The sequence below is a fragment of the Haliotis cracherodii genome, unplaced genomic scaffold (assembly GCF_022045235.1).
Source record: "Haliotis cracherodii isolate W230 unplaced genomic scaffold, xgHalCrac1.p SCAF_1, whole genome shotgun sequence".
Lineage (NCBI taxonomy): Eukaryota > Metazoa > Mollusca > Gastropoda > Lepetellida > Haliotidae > Haliotis > Haliotis cracherodii.
Window position 1 is genome coordinate 14,028,601 of NW_027266264.1, and position 15,037 is coordinate 14,043,637.

Below are 15,037 nucleotides of genomic sequence, written 5' to 3' on the forward strand. Positions count from 1 at the left end.
GTTCTGTGGTTCTGTGGATTTTCAGCTGGAAAAGTAGCTCATTGTGTCAAATTCGGCAAAATTAAGAAAGTCTGAAACACGTTTGACTCACTCTCAGTATATGAGCACATAATTCCGACTAAGAAAAAGCTTATGACGGAAGTCTATGAATTATCAACTCTGAACAAGGTGATCTAGTGATTGACACCTCGAGCATGGATTTATGCATTTGGACCTCTTTTAAGATGTCTGTGAAAAACTCAGCTAATTGTCCTTTTCTAAATCCGCTGTGTTGTCTGTGGGAAAACACTATACAGTTGGCTTCTCAATCCTGCTTTGAAGGATACGCTTATATATATATATATTTTTTTTTTTTAAACTATTACTACACTTGTCTCCGCTAGATACTGTTTTAATAACAACTCGTATATTTTAAAACTTGTATAACCCACTTTCGCTCGTTTGGAAAATTCGTTATGAAAAACGGTATCATACCGGGACTCGTTTAGTACATAACACATGTGCTTTGTGTATAAATCGAAAGAGGAAAATACAGACTTTACTTTCTTGAAAAACACATAAATCATTCATTCATTCATTCATTCATTCATTATAGGGCAGGACATACTTACGAACACCCGGAGTCATCGCTGATTTTAAGTAGTCCATTAATATAGCTTTCACAGCTATTTTGACCTGTACGAACAAATTTGTTTTCGGCGGATATTATTAACTGGTTGTTCTCATGAACTGACAATTTATATTTACAAAACTATTTGAGGGCGGTGGAGAAGCCTAGTGGTTCGAGTGTTGGAGGAGGACAGCGGGAGTCCCAGGGTTTTCCTTGTTGTTTTCCTTGTATACAGGGATACGGTCACTTACACATCACTTCTGGAATGAAACAAGAATGGATATTCATACTGAAAAATATTTCTATGGAGTACATGGTGAACACAGCTGAAAGGTCGATTGTTATTAAACTCCTGCAGAGTACCCTACACTCATTTGAAGCGCGAGACGAAAACACGGGCATAATGTGCATAAACAGTTTCACATTCAATATTTAATAACTCTCCGGATATGAATCCAACCGTCATTGCCAAACAATCAGTCCGACATGCTGCCTTGGAATCTCCTGAACAGCGGAATGATCTTTACTGGCGTGTATACCAAGTTTCATATTTTAAAAACCTACAGCAATTCTCAATAGACACCGGCTCAAGCGATCGCTACGAAGAGACATTCAGAAGAGACATTTAAAAAAAAAACAATATTAAAATAAAAACTTGATATAAAACAATGACTGCCTCGAATAAGCGCCGTCTCAAAGGACCTTTCGAAATATATACAAAAGTGATGGTTTTATAGAGGAGTTATTGAAACCCCGTGGTAAAAGCCGAAGAGTCGGATTCCATTCCCTACAGGGGTAGAAGTGTGAAGCCCATTCCTATAATCATAAGAAATCTCTATGAAATGAATAAATTGACAACGCCGTAGAGTTGAGAATATTTCCACCCGTCATAGTAAGATCCTACTACTAGGAATGGGAATTTTGTACTCTTGCTTCCTTTTTCTTGCTGAGGTTTTATTTCTTTGTGCTCTTTTGGTGGCCATCTTGGATTCATTTGCCGACATTTCCCACTTTCATTTACTTTCATTAAGAATACAAATTCAAAAGTGATGTTATTTGATTTATGCAAAGTAATGGTTTGAGTGGTGATTCAAACGGTGTTTTGAACTTGGTAAAAATAGTTTTAGTAGCCCGATAATACAAATATACTTACATTCTTCGGTCTATTTCAAATAATTCCGTTTAACCATGACAATGTAGTTATAGATCTACGACCTACATCACTTCGGGCTTTCCTCCCGAATTAAGCTGCCAAAACGTGATAAGAAACTTATCAGAACTTATCAGAAACCTCCCCAGAAACCATTGGACAAATTGTTATAAAAAAATTCTTAGAATGTTCAAATTATCCTTATTTACAATGAAGTATGGCAGTAATTAATGAATGTTATCATGGCACTTGTAAGAAATAAGATGTTTGCGATCAACTGAACATCCAATAACTATAACAATACTATAACAAACAATCGATATATAGCATCACTGTCAATAAGAAAACAAAATATTTTAGTAATATAACTGAAATCATTGATATGAGGGATGTAGAAATCTAGAACATGTCTTCATAGTCCGGTGATTTTACTTGACACAACTAGCATAAGGACTTTTACACAATGTTATGGATATTATTTTTTAAGTTGGACATTAATCTGTATTATTACATCATTAAAAATAATCTTAGGACAGTTTCGATGTGAATCAGTCAAGAAACCTATTTGAATCCCTGGTAGTCATTGTTCTTTTGTCAGCATATCGACAATATATGAGGTCATTCAAATCAGAAAATGTTCTAAGAACTAAAATTATTTGACCTATTCAAGACAGCTTCTTGATATCCAAATTTGCACAAGTAAAAGTACAGTAGCTGGTAATGACTGATACAACTATCTTTCACAATAATCTCAAATAAGACCTAACCCGTGAATATTAGGGATAGAATAGGTCTTCAGCAACACATGCTTGTCATTAGAGGCGACTATGCTTGTCGTGACAGGCGACTATCGGGATCGGGTGGTCAGGCTCGCTGACTTGGTTCATGCATGTCATCGTATCCCAATTGCGTGGATCGATGCTCATGATATAAATTACTGGATTGTCTGGTCCAGACTCCATTATTTACAGACCGCCGTCATATAGCTGGAATAGTGCTGAGTGCGACGTTAATCAACAAACTAACACTAACCTACCGATTACGAATTTCCAGAAGAATCGCATGTTTTGGACAGAGCGTTTCACCTCTTATGTTAACGAAATATGACATGCTATTATCATTTCTGATAGCCCAAGGACTAAGCTTCACGTCGATATGCGGTATGTGCACGTGCGTCGTTGATACAACGTCTTAGCGTCGTGTTTGCAGACAGCACCCCGTTTCTGACACATGATTACACTTGTGATGGAAGCGCACATAGAAGAGTCATTTCGCTATATCACCATGATACTATTGGTTTGTTTTATTGTATAACGTCGCACCCATCGTCGCATCCAATAATATTCCAGTTAATTGACGGAAATATAAGTCGAGCATAGCCTAGAAATATATGGCGGATGTGTGTGCGTGCGTGCGTGCGTGCGTGCGTGCGTGCGTGCATGCGTGCGTGCGTGCGTGCGTGCGTGCGTGCGTGCAGAGTTTCATAAAATTTCATAAATTACCCATTCATCAATGTACATCTTTCCACTGACACTCAAGAATCGTGAATGCACAAGGAGGTAACTCATGCTGATTGCACATGATTTCGTTATTGGTCAGTTAGCGTAATATACGGTCCCGGTCGGTACAGAATTAGAGACGAGGCTTTACTCACTCTGTCCCGGGATCGCATTTCACACAAACTGACCAACAACGAGTTCCTGTGCCGACTGTAGGTTATGCGTGGATACCATAAAAGCCACATAGAACCAAACCACAATGACATCATTTTGAGATGTCCGCCATTTACAATATTTATTACTAATATTATTTTTGTTTGAATGCCATACTGAACCAAACCTAAGCATATGTTGTTGGCATATATAGCTTTTGACACCAGAGGATGGTTCTCCGTAACATTACAAATTTGAAACTCGAGGGCTAATTGGGATGGAGTATTGCCAGTTACACCGCTATTTGTGTCATACTGAACCATATTATTTTGTTCGTATAAACCAAAGTACTTTTGTACATGGGAGTACACACCTCACTCAATGTTTACATTTTTGTGGCTTGTTCAGTCTGTCTCCATGGCACGCCCTCGCACCCCATATTTTAATCCCCCCCCCATCGAGTCGCCTCTTACCACAAGCATAGTTTGCTGGAGATCTATTCCACTCCCCATGGCGCACACATAACAATATTAACTGCAACACACATATCGATTGTTTTAGTAAGTATTAATAGATAATTTTTCTGAACCGTTTCACTTGACTGGGTGAGTTTTACGCTGCTTTGAGCACGTAAGCATTTCAGTGATATCTTGGCGTGTCAGCTTGATGATAGGACATCTTAATAAGATGCAGAACCCAGGTGTTATGCATGGTATGTACTGACAGACATGGAAACATAATGGCGACGAATCTAATGCACATCTTGTGGACGCAACTTTGAACAGCGATTTGCGGCGCCTGACGCGATTTGGCCATCAGTTGATATGTACACCAGAGACGTTGCCTCAAAAAATGTATATTTTGGGTCTGGGGGAGTTTGAGCGCGTGGGGAGAGTTTTTTTGCCAAGGACGTTAATTAGGCTAAAAATCAGTGATCGTGTCGCCATAGACGCCTTTGTAAATGTGTAGGTTTAGGTTGGACATATAAGTTGAGTTTCAGGTGTTTTATGTTTTATAGGAAGTTGAACTTACATGAGCTGATAGAGAATGTGAAAATACAGAAAGTACATGGATGAAATAATAGACTACATCAGTACTGCCGCTGTCTCAGAAACCCATGCACAATACAGATAGCGCTAGCCACACAACGGAACACAGGGAGTTACGGGACGCCATTGCTCGAATACCAAACACTGACCGAATTCCACCGGTGCTTATAAAATATAGGTACATTCTATTTTAAATGTTGTTCAAAGCAATATGTTTTCTAGTAGAAAGGGCTACTGTTCATCCCCATCAGTGCGTGGCAATCATCAGCAGCAGCCAGACACAGCGACCTACTTCTACACAGATGTACGGCTTCTCGATGTCAGTTGTCACATTAGTTGTCACAATTATTTGAAATTTCGGTTGAAAAGAGTGGAGGCTTTCATTCGTCACTGTCTGCAGCATATGCGTAAGTGTTTGTTTGTTTGTCTATTGTTTAATGCCGCACTCAGCAATATTCCAGCTATATGGCGGCGGTCTGTAAATAATCGAGCCTGGGCCAGACAATCCAGCCATTAAGTAAGACGAGTTCTATAGATGAACAACTTCTCTATTACAGTTAGTGCGAGTGAGAGGCGGTATGGGGTGGCGTGTTATGTCTACCAAGTGAGAGGCGGTATGAGGTGTCGTGTTATATCTACCAAGTGAAAGGCGGTATGAGGTGTCGTGTTATATCTACCAAGTGAAAGGCGGTATGAGGTGTCGTGTTATGTCTACCAAGTGATAGGCGGTATGAGGTGTCGTGTTATATCTACCAAGTGAGAGGCGGTATGAGGTGTCGTGTTATGTCTACCAAGTGTGAGGCGGTATGAGGTGTCGTGTTTTGTCTACCAAGTGAGAGGCGGTATGAGGTGTCGTGTTATATCTACCAAGTGAGTGGCGGTATGAGGTGACCTGTTATATCTACCAAGTGAGTGGCGGTATGGGGTGGCGTGTTATATCTACCAAGTGAGTGGCGGTATGAGGTGACCTGTTATATCTACCAAGTGAGAGGCGGTATGGGGTGGCGTGTTATATGTACCAAGTGAGAGGCGGTATGAGGTGTCGTGTTATATCTACCAAGTGAGAGGCGGTATAAGGTGACCTGTTATATCTACCAAGTGAGAGGCGGTATGGGGTGGCGTGTTATAGCTACCAAGTGAGTGGCGGTATAAGGTGACCTGTTATATCTACCAAGTGAGAGGCGGTATGGGGTGGCGTGTTATATTTACCAAGTGAGAGGCGGTATGAGGTGACCTGTTATATCTACCAAGTGAGAGGCGGTATGGGTTGGCGTGTTATATCTACCAAGTGAGAGGCGGTATAAGGTGACGATGTCAGCATGGTGTGACACTGCAAGGAACTGCACCAGTAAACCAGTAAACCAGTAAACTGCTGTAAACACATGTATTATATTATTGATAGAAACGACCTTCACGGAGCTGCGTCTGAGATGTTTCTAATTATGAATCTAGCCCCACTAAATTGTTATTTACACGATAAACTGATATTTTCTGTGAAACTAAATCAATGTTCGGAGTCTGCAGTGAAGGAAGACATATATTACTTTGATCAACATTGCAGCCTATCAAACTCAAAATTATTTAGAGCGAATGATAATAAGTTTTTGGATGTGAAACTACTCCATCATAGAATAATGTCATACAAAATATTTTAACTGGCTGAATATGCCGAATTAAAAGAAATCATATCCAGAAACTTGAATAATTTGAAAAGCTTTTATATACGATATCCTCCAGTGGCCAGAATTTGTTCAAAATGTGTTCAAAATTACTATCCATGTACAGGGTTTGTGCTGGTCCTTATGCATAGTGAGTGAGTGAGTTGGGTTTAACGCCGCTTTTAACAGTATTCCAGTTATATCACGGCGTGTCAGCTTAATGTGGGAGGAAAGCCCGAAGTGATGCAGGTCTCAGACGTTGACGACTTCGGTGAAACCTAGGAGCACGGGTATGGTGCTGACAAACCTAGAAACATAATCGGGGCGAACCGGCATTCGAACCCACAATCATAGGCTTCTGGCGTGCCCAAGGGACGCAACTCTGCACCGCGAATCGCGGCGCCTTATACGACTGGGCCACCCATGCCCCCTCTTATGCACAGAGGGCTTGGGATAGATCATGTTATGATAGTAAGCAAAAACCTCTGTGAAACAAAGTATACACAATCTGGACATGTTGTTAATGCCCTCGTCACCTTGACAACTGGAATCGTTGTCTGTGTTCATTCACCCTGTACCACGAATGGTGCCTTTAGATATAAACACTATCGACCGATCATACATAATACCCCGCGACCGCAAACCTCGGCTGGTGTGGACATATTTCACTCTTTTTACACTTCTTCACCATGTGAAGCCTAAACACCTACAGTTAGATGTATGCAGGAATTCTCCCCCTGTGGTGTGTATTGACGTTTCATCTCATGCGGGATATATCACTGTTATGCTTCACTGCAGATGAGGTGAGGTCAGGTGAAAGGAGGTTTAACTTAGCGTTCAAGATTGTTTCACTGCTTATATTAGTCAGGAAATGTATATTTTATAGCTTTTCAACACAGAGGCGCAATGCCGGAGTTTATAAAACATAATCTAATCAGACAAAGTATACTCCGAGCCGACCAGTCCGTGCGTCAGGTAGGGTAACACATAGCACTATCTCTTAAGCAGACCACGAGTGTCGTGGAATTCGGCCCAGGTTACTTCCCTCTACTGACTGTTAGCTGCCGTATATCTTCAAGGTGTCATCACACTGTATCTTGGAATGCTGGACCTGTCTAGCACTGGTTCTGTCAAGGCCTCGGTAAAGCTTTCAAAAAGTTTTATGGTAGACATGTAGAAGACATTTCCAAATTTGACGCATCAGTGACAAAAATGATGTCCGATGCAATTCCCTATTTTGACTTGTACCATATGTTCCCATGTTTTTTTTCCAGGTCAACACTTGACTTGCCTTTGCATGTGATTGTGACGGGTGCCACCGGTGGAGCAGGATAGGCTCACCTTTTCGCGAACACCGGGTGTCATTACTATTTGATAGTGATTCATAAACATATGCTCGTGATATAGTCGGAATTGTACAATCGCTTTATGCAGAGATTTTTATTGGATATGGAAAGGACTTTGTCGATTTATTTATGTAGGTGAGTTGGAACAGAAGTTGGGGGTGTGTGTGGGGGAGATTAAGAAATTCACCAACTGAAGACATCTTGCATATTCTTTCTAACTAAATAGTCGCAACAGACAGAACACAGCAGCCTGCTTAGATACATACATATACAGATATATATATATAAGGAATATACATGAATTTCATTGAAGAAGTACATGTTTTGTTTTTTAAGTGACAATGACATATATTTTATATTGGGTATTAAATATGTCATTACTGATTAATATATTCGTTTTTTAAGTTGTAATTCATTCCCAGATTCATCAAACTTTCTTCTTGAGAGTAGCAAAAACCCAAACGAGACCAGCACTTGACACTTTTATCGAATGACATTCCTGGAGATGACAGGGCTAATTGATACGTGTAAACAAGGGGCCTCCAGCCTGATATATGACGGCGCTCTGTAAATAATCGAGTCTGGACCAGACAATCCAGTGGTTGATATCATGAGCATCGATCCACGCAATTGGGGTCGATGACATGCATCAACCAAGTCAGCGAGCCTGACCACCCGATCCCATCAGTCGCCTTTTACGACAAGCATGGGTTGCTGAAGACCAATTCTACCCCGGAATCTTCACGGGGCTTATTTGGATGGACGCGGTCAGAGGATCGAACCAACTGCTCTCAAGGCAGACTCTCCACTACACCACGGATGCGGTTCTCACATGGCGAACATATAGTTACTGTATCAGTATCATTTTGGGCGCTGTATCTTCTTCCCTAGCAGACTGAAGCGACAATAGCGTCCTTGGCGATGGTAATTTTGTACTTTGACGTTTGCTCCATTGAAAATATGGAAGGTGTGTGGCGAAAATATGATTTAATCGAAGTTTAATATATGTAAGTGACATTTAAACGGGAGGATCGTACGCTGACAAGAATACGATAGGCTTCTAATATCAACTACATTAAATCACTACTCACAAACACTAGTTTTGCCAAGAAAAGTTATTTCCGTTTTGCGATTAATGTTTGTTGTTGCCAAAGAAAACGTGGACTGTGAGCGGAAATAAACAAATAAAAATCGCGTTTCCTACAACTTCACAGCGTTTAAACATTTTCCTTGTATTTGAATATTTAGGAGTTCGATACTAAACGAAACACATTCAATAAAGTATAGTTCACCAATTTACTTCCGTGTGCCGTTGTTTTGTCATCCCCCACTACACTTGACGGAGGATGTAAACTAAGCCTATCCGTCACCAACTCATCATATTTCGTTAAATATTTCTTTGTGAAGCTCTGTATGCACTTCAAGTAAGTGGTGAACGTTTATATCTATTTGTGGGGGATTGACCATACATCCTTGAACTGTTTGTATTGAACGTTTATTCGAGGTAGGCGTGTATGTTATAGAGGGCGTTTGCGAGGTTTTTTTACCAATGTTGTTTAAAATAATTCTCGATGTCTCTTCGATGTGACGGTTGACTTTGCTTGTATTTAAAGCAGGCGTTTATTCCAATATTATTACAGGGTAGTTTCATAAGGTCAAGGTTCGCTTCCAGGGCATAACGCAAAATTCGTTTAACACATATGTTCGTGAACTCTAAGAGTGCTGAAATAGTTCCATTGTCTATTCAGGAAGTAACCTTTCAAGTTTCCATGACAACATGTCGTACTTCAGCTGAAATGGGGGTAGGGTTCATTTCCGGGACGTAACTGATCGCAATTTGCGAGCGTAATGTTTTCTCTATACGTTGTAACCCTTAAAATGAGATCGTAGATTCAACCATATTTCATATAGAAAGCCACGTCTCAGCTTGCAACGCATCGCCTACTGATGTATTGCGCTCTCAGGACAGCAATAACACGGCAGGTGACGCTAAGAATGGATTTACACTTTGTACCCATATAGGGATTCGAACTCGATTCGACAGCAGTTATACACCTGAATCTCTGGATTACGAATTCAAGACAGAGCGGCGGTAAACTCAACTTATTCCGAATTCAAGCAGGACAAAATGTATTTAAAGAGAAGCGCTTAGGAGATTTCCAGTTTCCAAGATATAACTTCAAAAAATATGTCCTTGTTAAAAAAAAGCTGTTTCAAAACTTTGAATGTGTTGAGAGGTCAAACACATAATGCATACACTGACCTTTAAGGGGTTAAACGCATGGACAACGGGATGATCATTTGTGCTCATCTGTATGTCATAAATTAAATGCCATACCGACAGTTTATATGTGCTTATTACGGGATGGACGAATTCGTTGAGGGGTGGTATCAAAAGTCAATCCATCAATTTCAGAATAAGCATAATATCGTTAAATATGTGAACACTGTAAAACAATTACAATCAACAGGAGAGTGCACTCACTAAATATCGCTATGTGAGATATTACATGTCAAGCCGACAGAGTATTTTATTGATAAATCAACAAAAAGGTTTGCGAATAGCACGTCCCGGTGGAATGTAGAAAACACCCCTACTTAAAATAACAAGGATGACTGGTAAATAATCGTTTACAAAGGTATAGATATATATAACTTTATATAGTTTTAGTTATACATAGAGAGAGATAACATACACAAGTCAAAAGATTAGCTGTACACACACACACACACACACACACACACACACACACACACACAGAGCTTATCTTTTGACTATTAATCTATAAATATATATATACACAAAAATTAGGCAAATGTTCACTCGGTGAACATGTAATATATAATAAAATAATAAACTCCTCATTAGTCCAACATCTTCTCTATATCAGTTTCAGGCATAGTACTTTCACTGTATTGAAACATATATATATATAACTCTCTGTCTGTCTGTCTGTCTGTCTGTCTCTCTCTCTCTCTCTCTCTCTCTCTCTCTCTCTCTCTCTCTCTCTATATATATATATATATATATATATATATATATCCATGAAGACATCTGCAAAAATGAGATTTTCCTCTATAATTAAATGTAGCAATATGTTCCGTACCAAATCACTCGGTGACACTGACAACAGTATGAGTATTCGAGAGTGATTATACATCACAGGAACCCTGTATTACAATGACGTGGTTGTCCGACACTTGATATCGCCACGTACCACAACGACACACAGGCAGCGTCGATATGAACGGCGTACGTGTGTATATTATTTTTATTGAGTTTGTGCAGGTAGCACCGGATTTGAAATTTTGCCTTGTTGTCTCTGTGTTTTGTATGTCCCCCCAAAACGATAAAAGCCTTCCCGACTCTCTGTCCACTGACATAATCTGTTTTAAACCGAAACCGCGACTGGCTTGCCTTTAAACAAATTAACATCCGATATTAACGCCGTCACCAAATAGATCTCAAATACAAAAAGGTAATAAAAATAAACCTTTTTTTTATTGAATATTATTATATAATATTGAAATGTTTCGCGATTCGAGAATTGATTCCTAAAGTACAGGAAACTACGTTTATATCGAACTGGTGGATATAACGAACTTATTTTTTAGTCCAGGCCATTCGCTGTATATATGTTGTATATGTGCCTATAACGAACTACTGTTATTATGAACTAAAATTAGTGGTCCCTTTGAGTTCGTTATAACCGTAGTTTACTGTATTCACTATCTATCTGTATAGAATATTCAGTACCGTCATATGTTTAGAAACCCGTGGTGTTAATGTGAATGACTATTTCATTCAAAACTCGCCTTCAATATCAATTATGAATAGCGTTTGCGTTTGACCCGTGAAACATTTCCTCAAAGCATGTGTGATAATGAAAAAGAGCTTTATAGAGCCTGCATGGTATGTGCAGAATGCATATTCATTTACCACGTGGTGAGCTGCACATTGTTACTATATTTATAAGAAGCACTAAAGAGACTTATCATTACGTCATGCACACTTATTTCTGAAATGCGACAGCACTGAATTCTATTCAATTTGATCATTTCAACTATACGATGGAACCAATCACTTGGCTTTTAGCTCTGCAGACAATCGCCAGCATCCTCTCTAGGGGACCATCATATAATATTAACCTCTGGAGAACCACTCGTGCATAGCTAGGTGACGGTGTTCACCAGGTCACGGGCTTACCGAGATAACTACTCTATGCTTATTGTGCACCCAGGGGCTGACATCATCCGATGTCTTGTTGACTTGTTGAAATTGATTTGATGACTGCAACTGTTAAAACTGTATTTCGGAGGACGAGGTTTGATGGGATGGAATGAATGCACAGATCCTTTGTCACGACTCCTAAACATCGGAGGGAGGGACTGGTCGATTTTTTTATACGACACCAGGATCTGTATCTGTTCGCGGATTGAATAACTTACTTTAAAGCCAGCAACGTGATACACTGGCGGAACATTTGTGACTTAGTAAGTGTACATTGATTCACAATCTCGTTCAGCAACAGCTGAAAGCGACGTGCGTTATAACGAGGACTTTTGTCGCGGGAGGAATTTGACAGAAGGCTATGGGGGGAGAAATGGGGTAAGTGTGTGGTTTACAACTCTGACACATTCTTACGGTAGGTAAGATGTGTTTATGTATATCTTAGTAAGCGATATCTACTTAACACTTGGTCCGCGCCGGAATTAGAAATATTATCAAGGTATATAAGTCAGGTATAGTTATCACACTTTTAGACAATGGACACTGCGGGCATTGTTGATAATAGATTAGTACAGGCAGATTCACCAGTGAGTCTATTGACAATACAGATATCAATCATTTAAGCTATGGGCAGGTCTGTGTGTTATACAAGACGTACACTGTTCTCTTAACACGTGTCGAATTAATCATACGATGACCTATGTCATTGAGGCGCGTGCGTTGGTATGTACATTTGTAGGGCATACCACCGCTTTGATATACGCTGACTGCCTCCGTGGTATGGTGCTAGAGCGTTTGCCGGGGGCGCGGAAGGTCGAGGGTTCGATTCCCCGCCACGTCATACCAAAAGACGTTAAAAGATGGTACTTGTTGTTACCCTGCCAGGTGCTGGGCATTAAGGGGCTAAAACAAGGACTCGGCGTCATTTTTGTGTGTCTGAGTGGGGTATTCATGTAAAGCGGCGGCATGGTTTCTCAGTGGGCTAGCACTATTAAATCGGTATGACATTAGTCCGGACAAGTACATGAATAACTATCAAATAGTGATGATACCAGGTGTTCGTGAAAAGGTGAGCGTATCCTGGCCCACCGGTGGCACCGTTACAAACACATGCAAAGACAAGTCAATTGTTCACCTTGAAAAACACCGGAACATGTGGTACATTTTAAAATAGGGAATTGCATCGGACACGGACATCAGGACGGTAAATCATTGGAAGGGAATTGGCAATTTGATGGTTATTTAACAATATCAGATCATGAAAATTACTTTTTTTTTCTACTTTGCCAATGAGAAATTCCGATTCATATGCATAAAGAAACAGATCCACAAGAAGGGGGCACAATTGGTGCCCATGGGGATGCCTACTTCTTGCCCAAATGTGCCAACCCCAAATTTTACATAGATGTTATCGATGAGGAAGTCCAACATTTCACATATTGTTTTCTCAGTAAACTTCAGATTGCATTGGCTTTCAGTTTTGACAAATTGTCCGGAACTTCTGAAGATAGATACGTAAACCCATGTCTGACCCATATGGTGCTAACATACCTAGGGCATTATCAGTGACAATCTAGAATTCGAACCAAAGAACGGCGGATCCTGACACGACTATGGGAGGTAACTCAGCACAGAGAGTGGTATCGCATTTTATGACCCTTGTCAAGCACCTTTCTGACGTTAGACGAACTAGGCAGCGCATCACATAGTGTGGTCATTAGAGTTTTTTTGCCTTCATGAAAACTGACATATGTATCATTCTCCATAATTTATGCTGTGGGGATATATGGATCAAAGAGGAATAAAAAATATTTGAGTGGGCGTACCGATTGTTTGGATGCAAAATTAGTTGCACTGTGCTCTGCAGCAAATCACCTAATGACGCTTTGCAAGTGCGTCATGTATATGTATCAAACTGCGACATACTGTGTTAATTAGATTTCTGAACTCGGTAACTTGCTAATTTCCTTATAAGCATACTGGAAAGGTCTTTACGAACACTTCCGAGTTTTACATCTCTATCAAATATTTTATTCACGTAACAGCACAGTGGGATTAATCGTACGGGCAAGCATGGAAACACTACTTGTGTATGTATGGTCATTGGACAACTGGAATCTGTACTGTATTATCATGTTTATTGCAACAATAACATGTTCACGTGTAATAACGAAACATTGCATCCACATACCTTCAAGCCTGGTTTTCGCATCATAGATTTCATAGCATTAAGGGGGTAGTATTAAGTGTGGCCGTGGTAGCCTAGTTGTTAAAGCGTTCGCCCGTCACGCCGATAGCCCGGGTTCGATTTGCTGGTGGTGTGTGATATTGCTGGAATATTGCCGTAAAACCACACTCACTTACTTAGCTCTGTGGGACTTGGGGCAACTTTGGTGTCCAGTAAATGTTCGTCGTCTGATTCGGTGAAGCAGGACGACTGGCCACTCATAATGGGTAGAAGTATTCTCAAGATTGTCTGGGGGTGGAGGTAGCCTTTTGGTTGATACTTTCGCATTCGATTACAAACATGGGTGCAATGTGTGAAGCACATTTCTAATGTTGGGTGAAATTGCTTCACATTCACCGAAAAGTTCTTGGTGGGTTTGACTAGGCATCGCTTCCTGGGGGAAGTCCCATTCGCTGTCTGGTCTTAGTGTAGAGGGGGCAAGGGCCCTGAGCTGATGATAAGCCTAACCAGCCTGGCTGTGCCAGCATCACCTAAACCTACTTTGCTGCATTTTTTATTTTAATCTGTAAATGATATAAATAATAATAATAATAATAATAATAATAATAATAATAATAAAAGAGTTTTCTAAGCTTTACAATGCAAAATGTAATATCCTATTTTATAACTAAATTAATGATTAATGTTAAGTGTGTATATGGCCGAGACATAATTCACGTAGTAATTTCCATTCTCCTGTTTCAGTCCAAACTTCACATAAAACACTAAATATATCGCAAATGACAGCATTATCTATAAACCTGTCTCATCTCACCACCATGCCATCCGTACCTGGCTACGGGAAGTCCCATTAGCTCCAATCATAACCTACAGGACTGTTTGGCAAAAACTCTAAAGCCAACAAAATCAATACCCATACACTATACATGACGGCGGCTTCAGCTTACTGTGGTTGCAGCTGCAGGCTGTACTACAAAGGCAACATCAGCTGCATCAATTATTCCAACTGGCGGCAGTCGGACAGCTGTACAATCCCACCCTTGTACAATATAGGTAACGCTAGCTCACAGCGCCATGTGTGTATTGCCAATACTTCTGTGATCATCGAGAGACGCAGGCACTTGTTTCAGTAAGTACTATTAAGTTCATCCCC

General features: G+C 40.2%; 1 protein-coding gene across 1 annotated transcript in view; it reads left to right on the plus strand.

Moving 5' to 3' along the window:
- Window positions 1-11,496: 11,496 nt before the first annotated feature.
- LOC139473313 (uncharacterized) overlaps window positions 11,497-15,037 on the plus strand; it is a 29,366-nt gene continuing 25,825 nt past the window's right edge. The window contains exon 1 of the mRNA XM_071255842.1: window positions 11,497-12,074. Within this exon, the coding sequence (XP_071111943.1) occupies window positions 12,058-12,074 (17 nt within the window). The 5' untranslated portion in view covers window positions 11,497-12,057. The remainder of the gene's footprint in view (window positions 12,075-15,037) is intronic.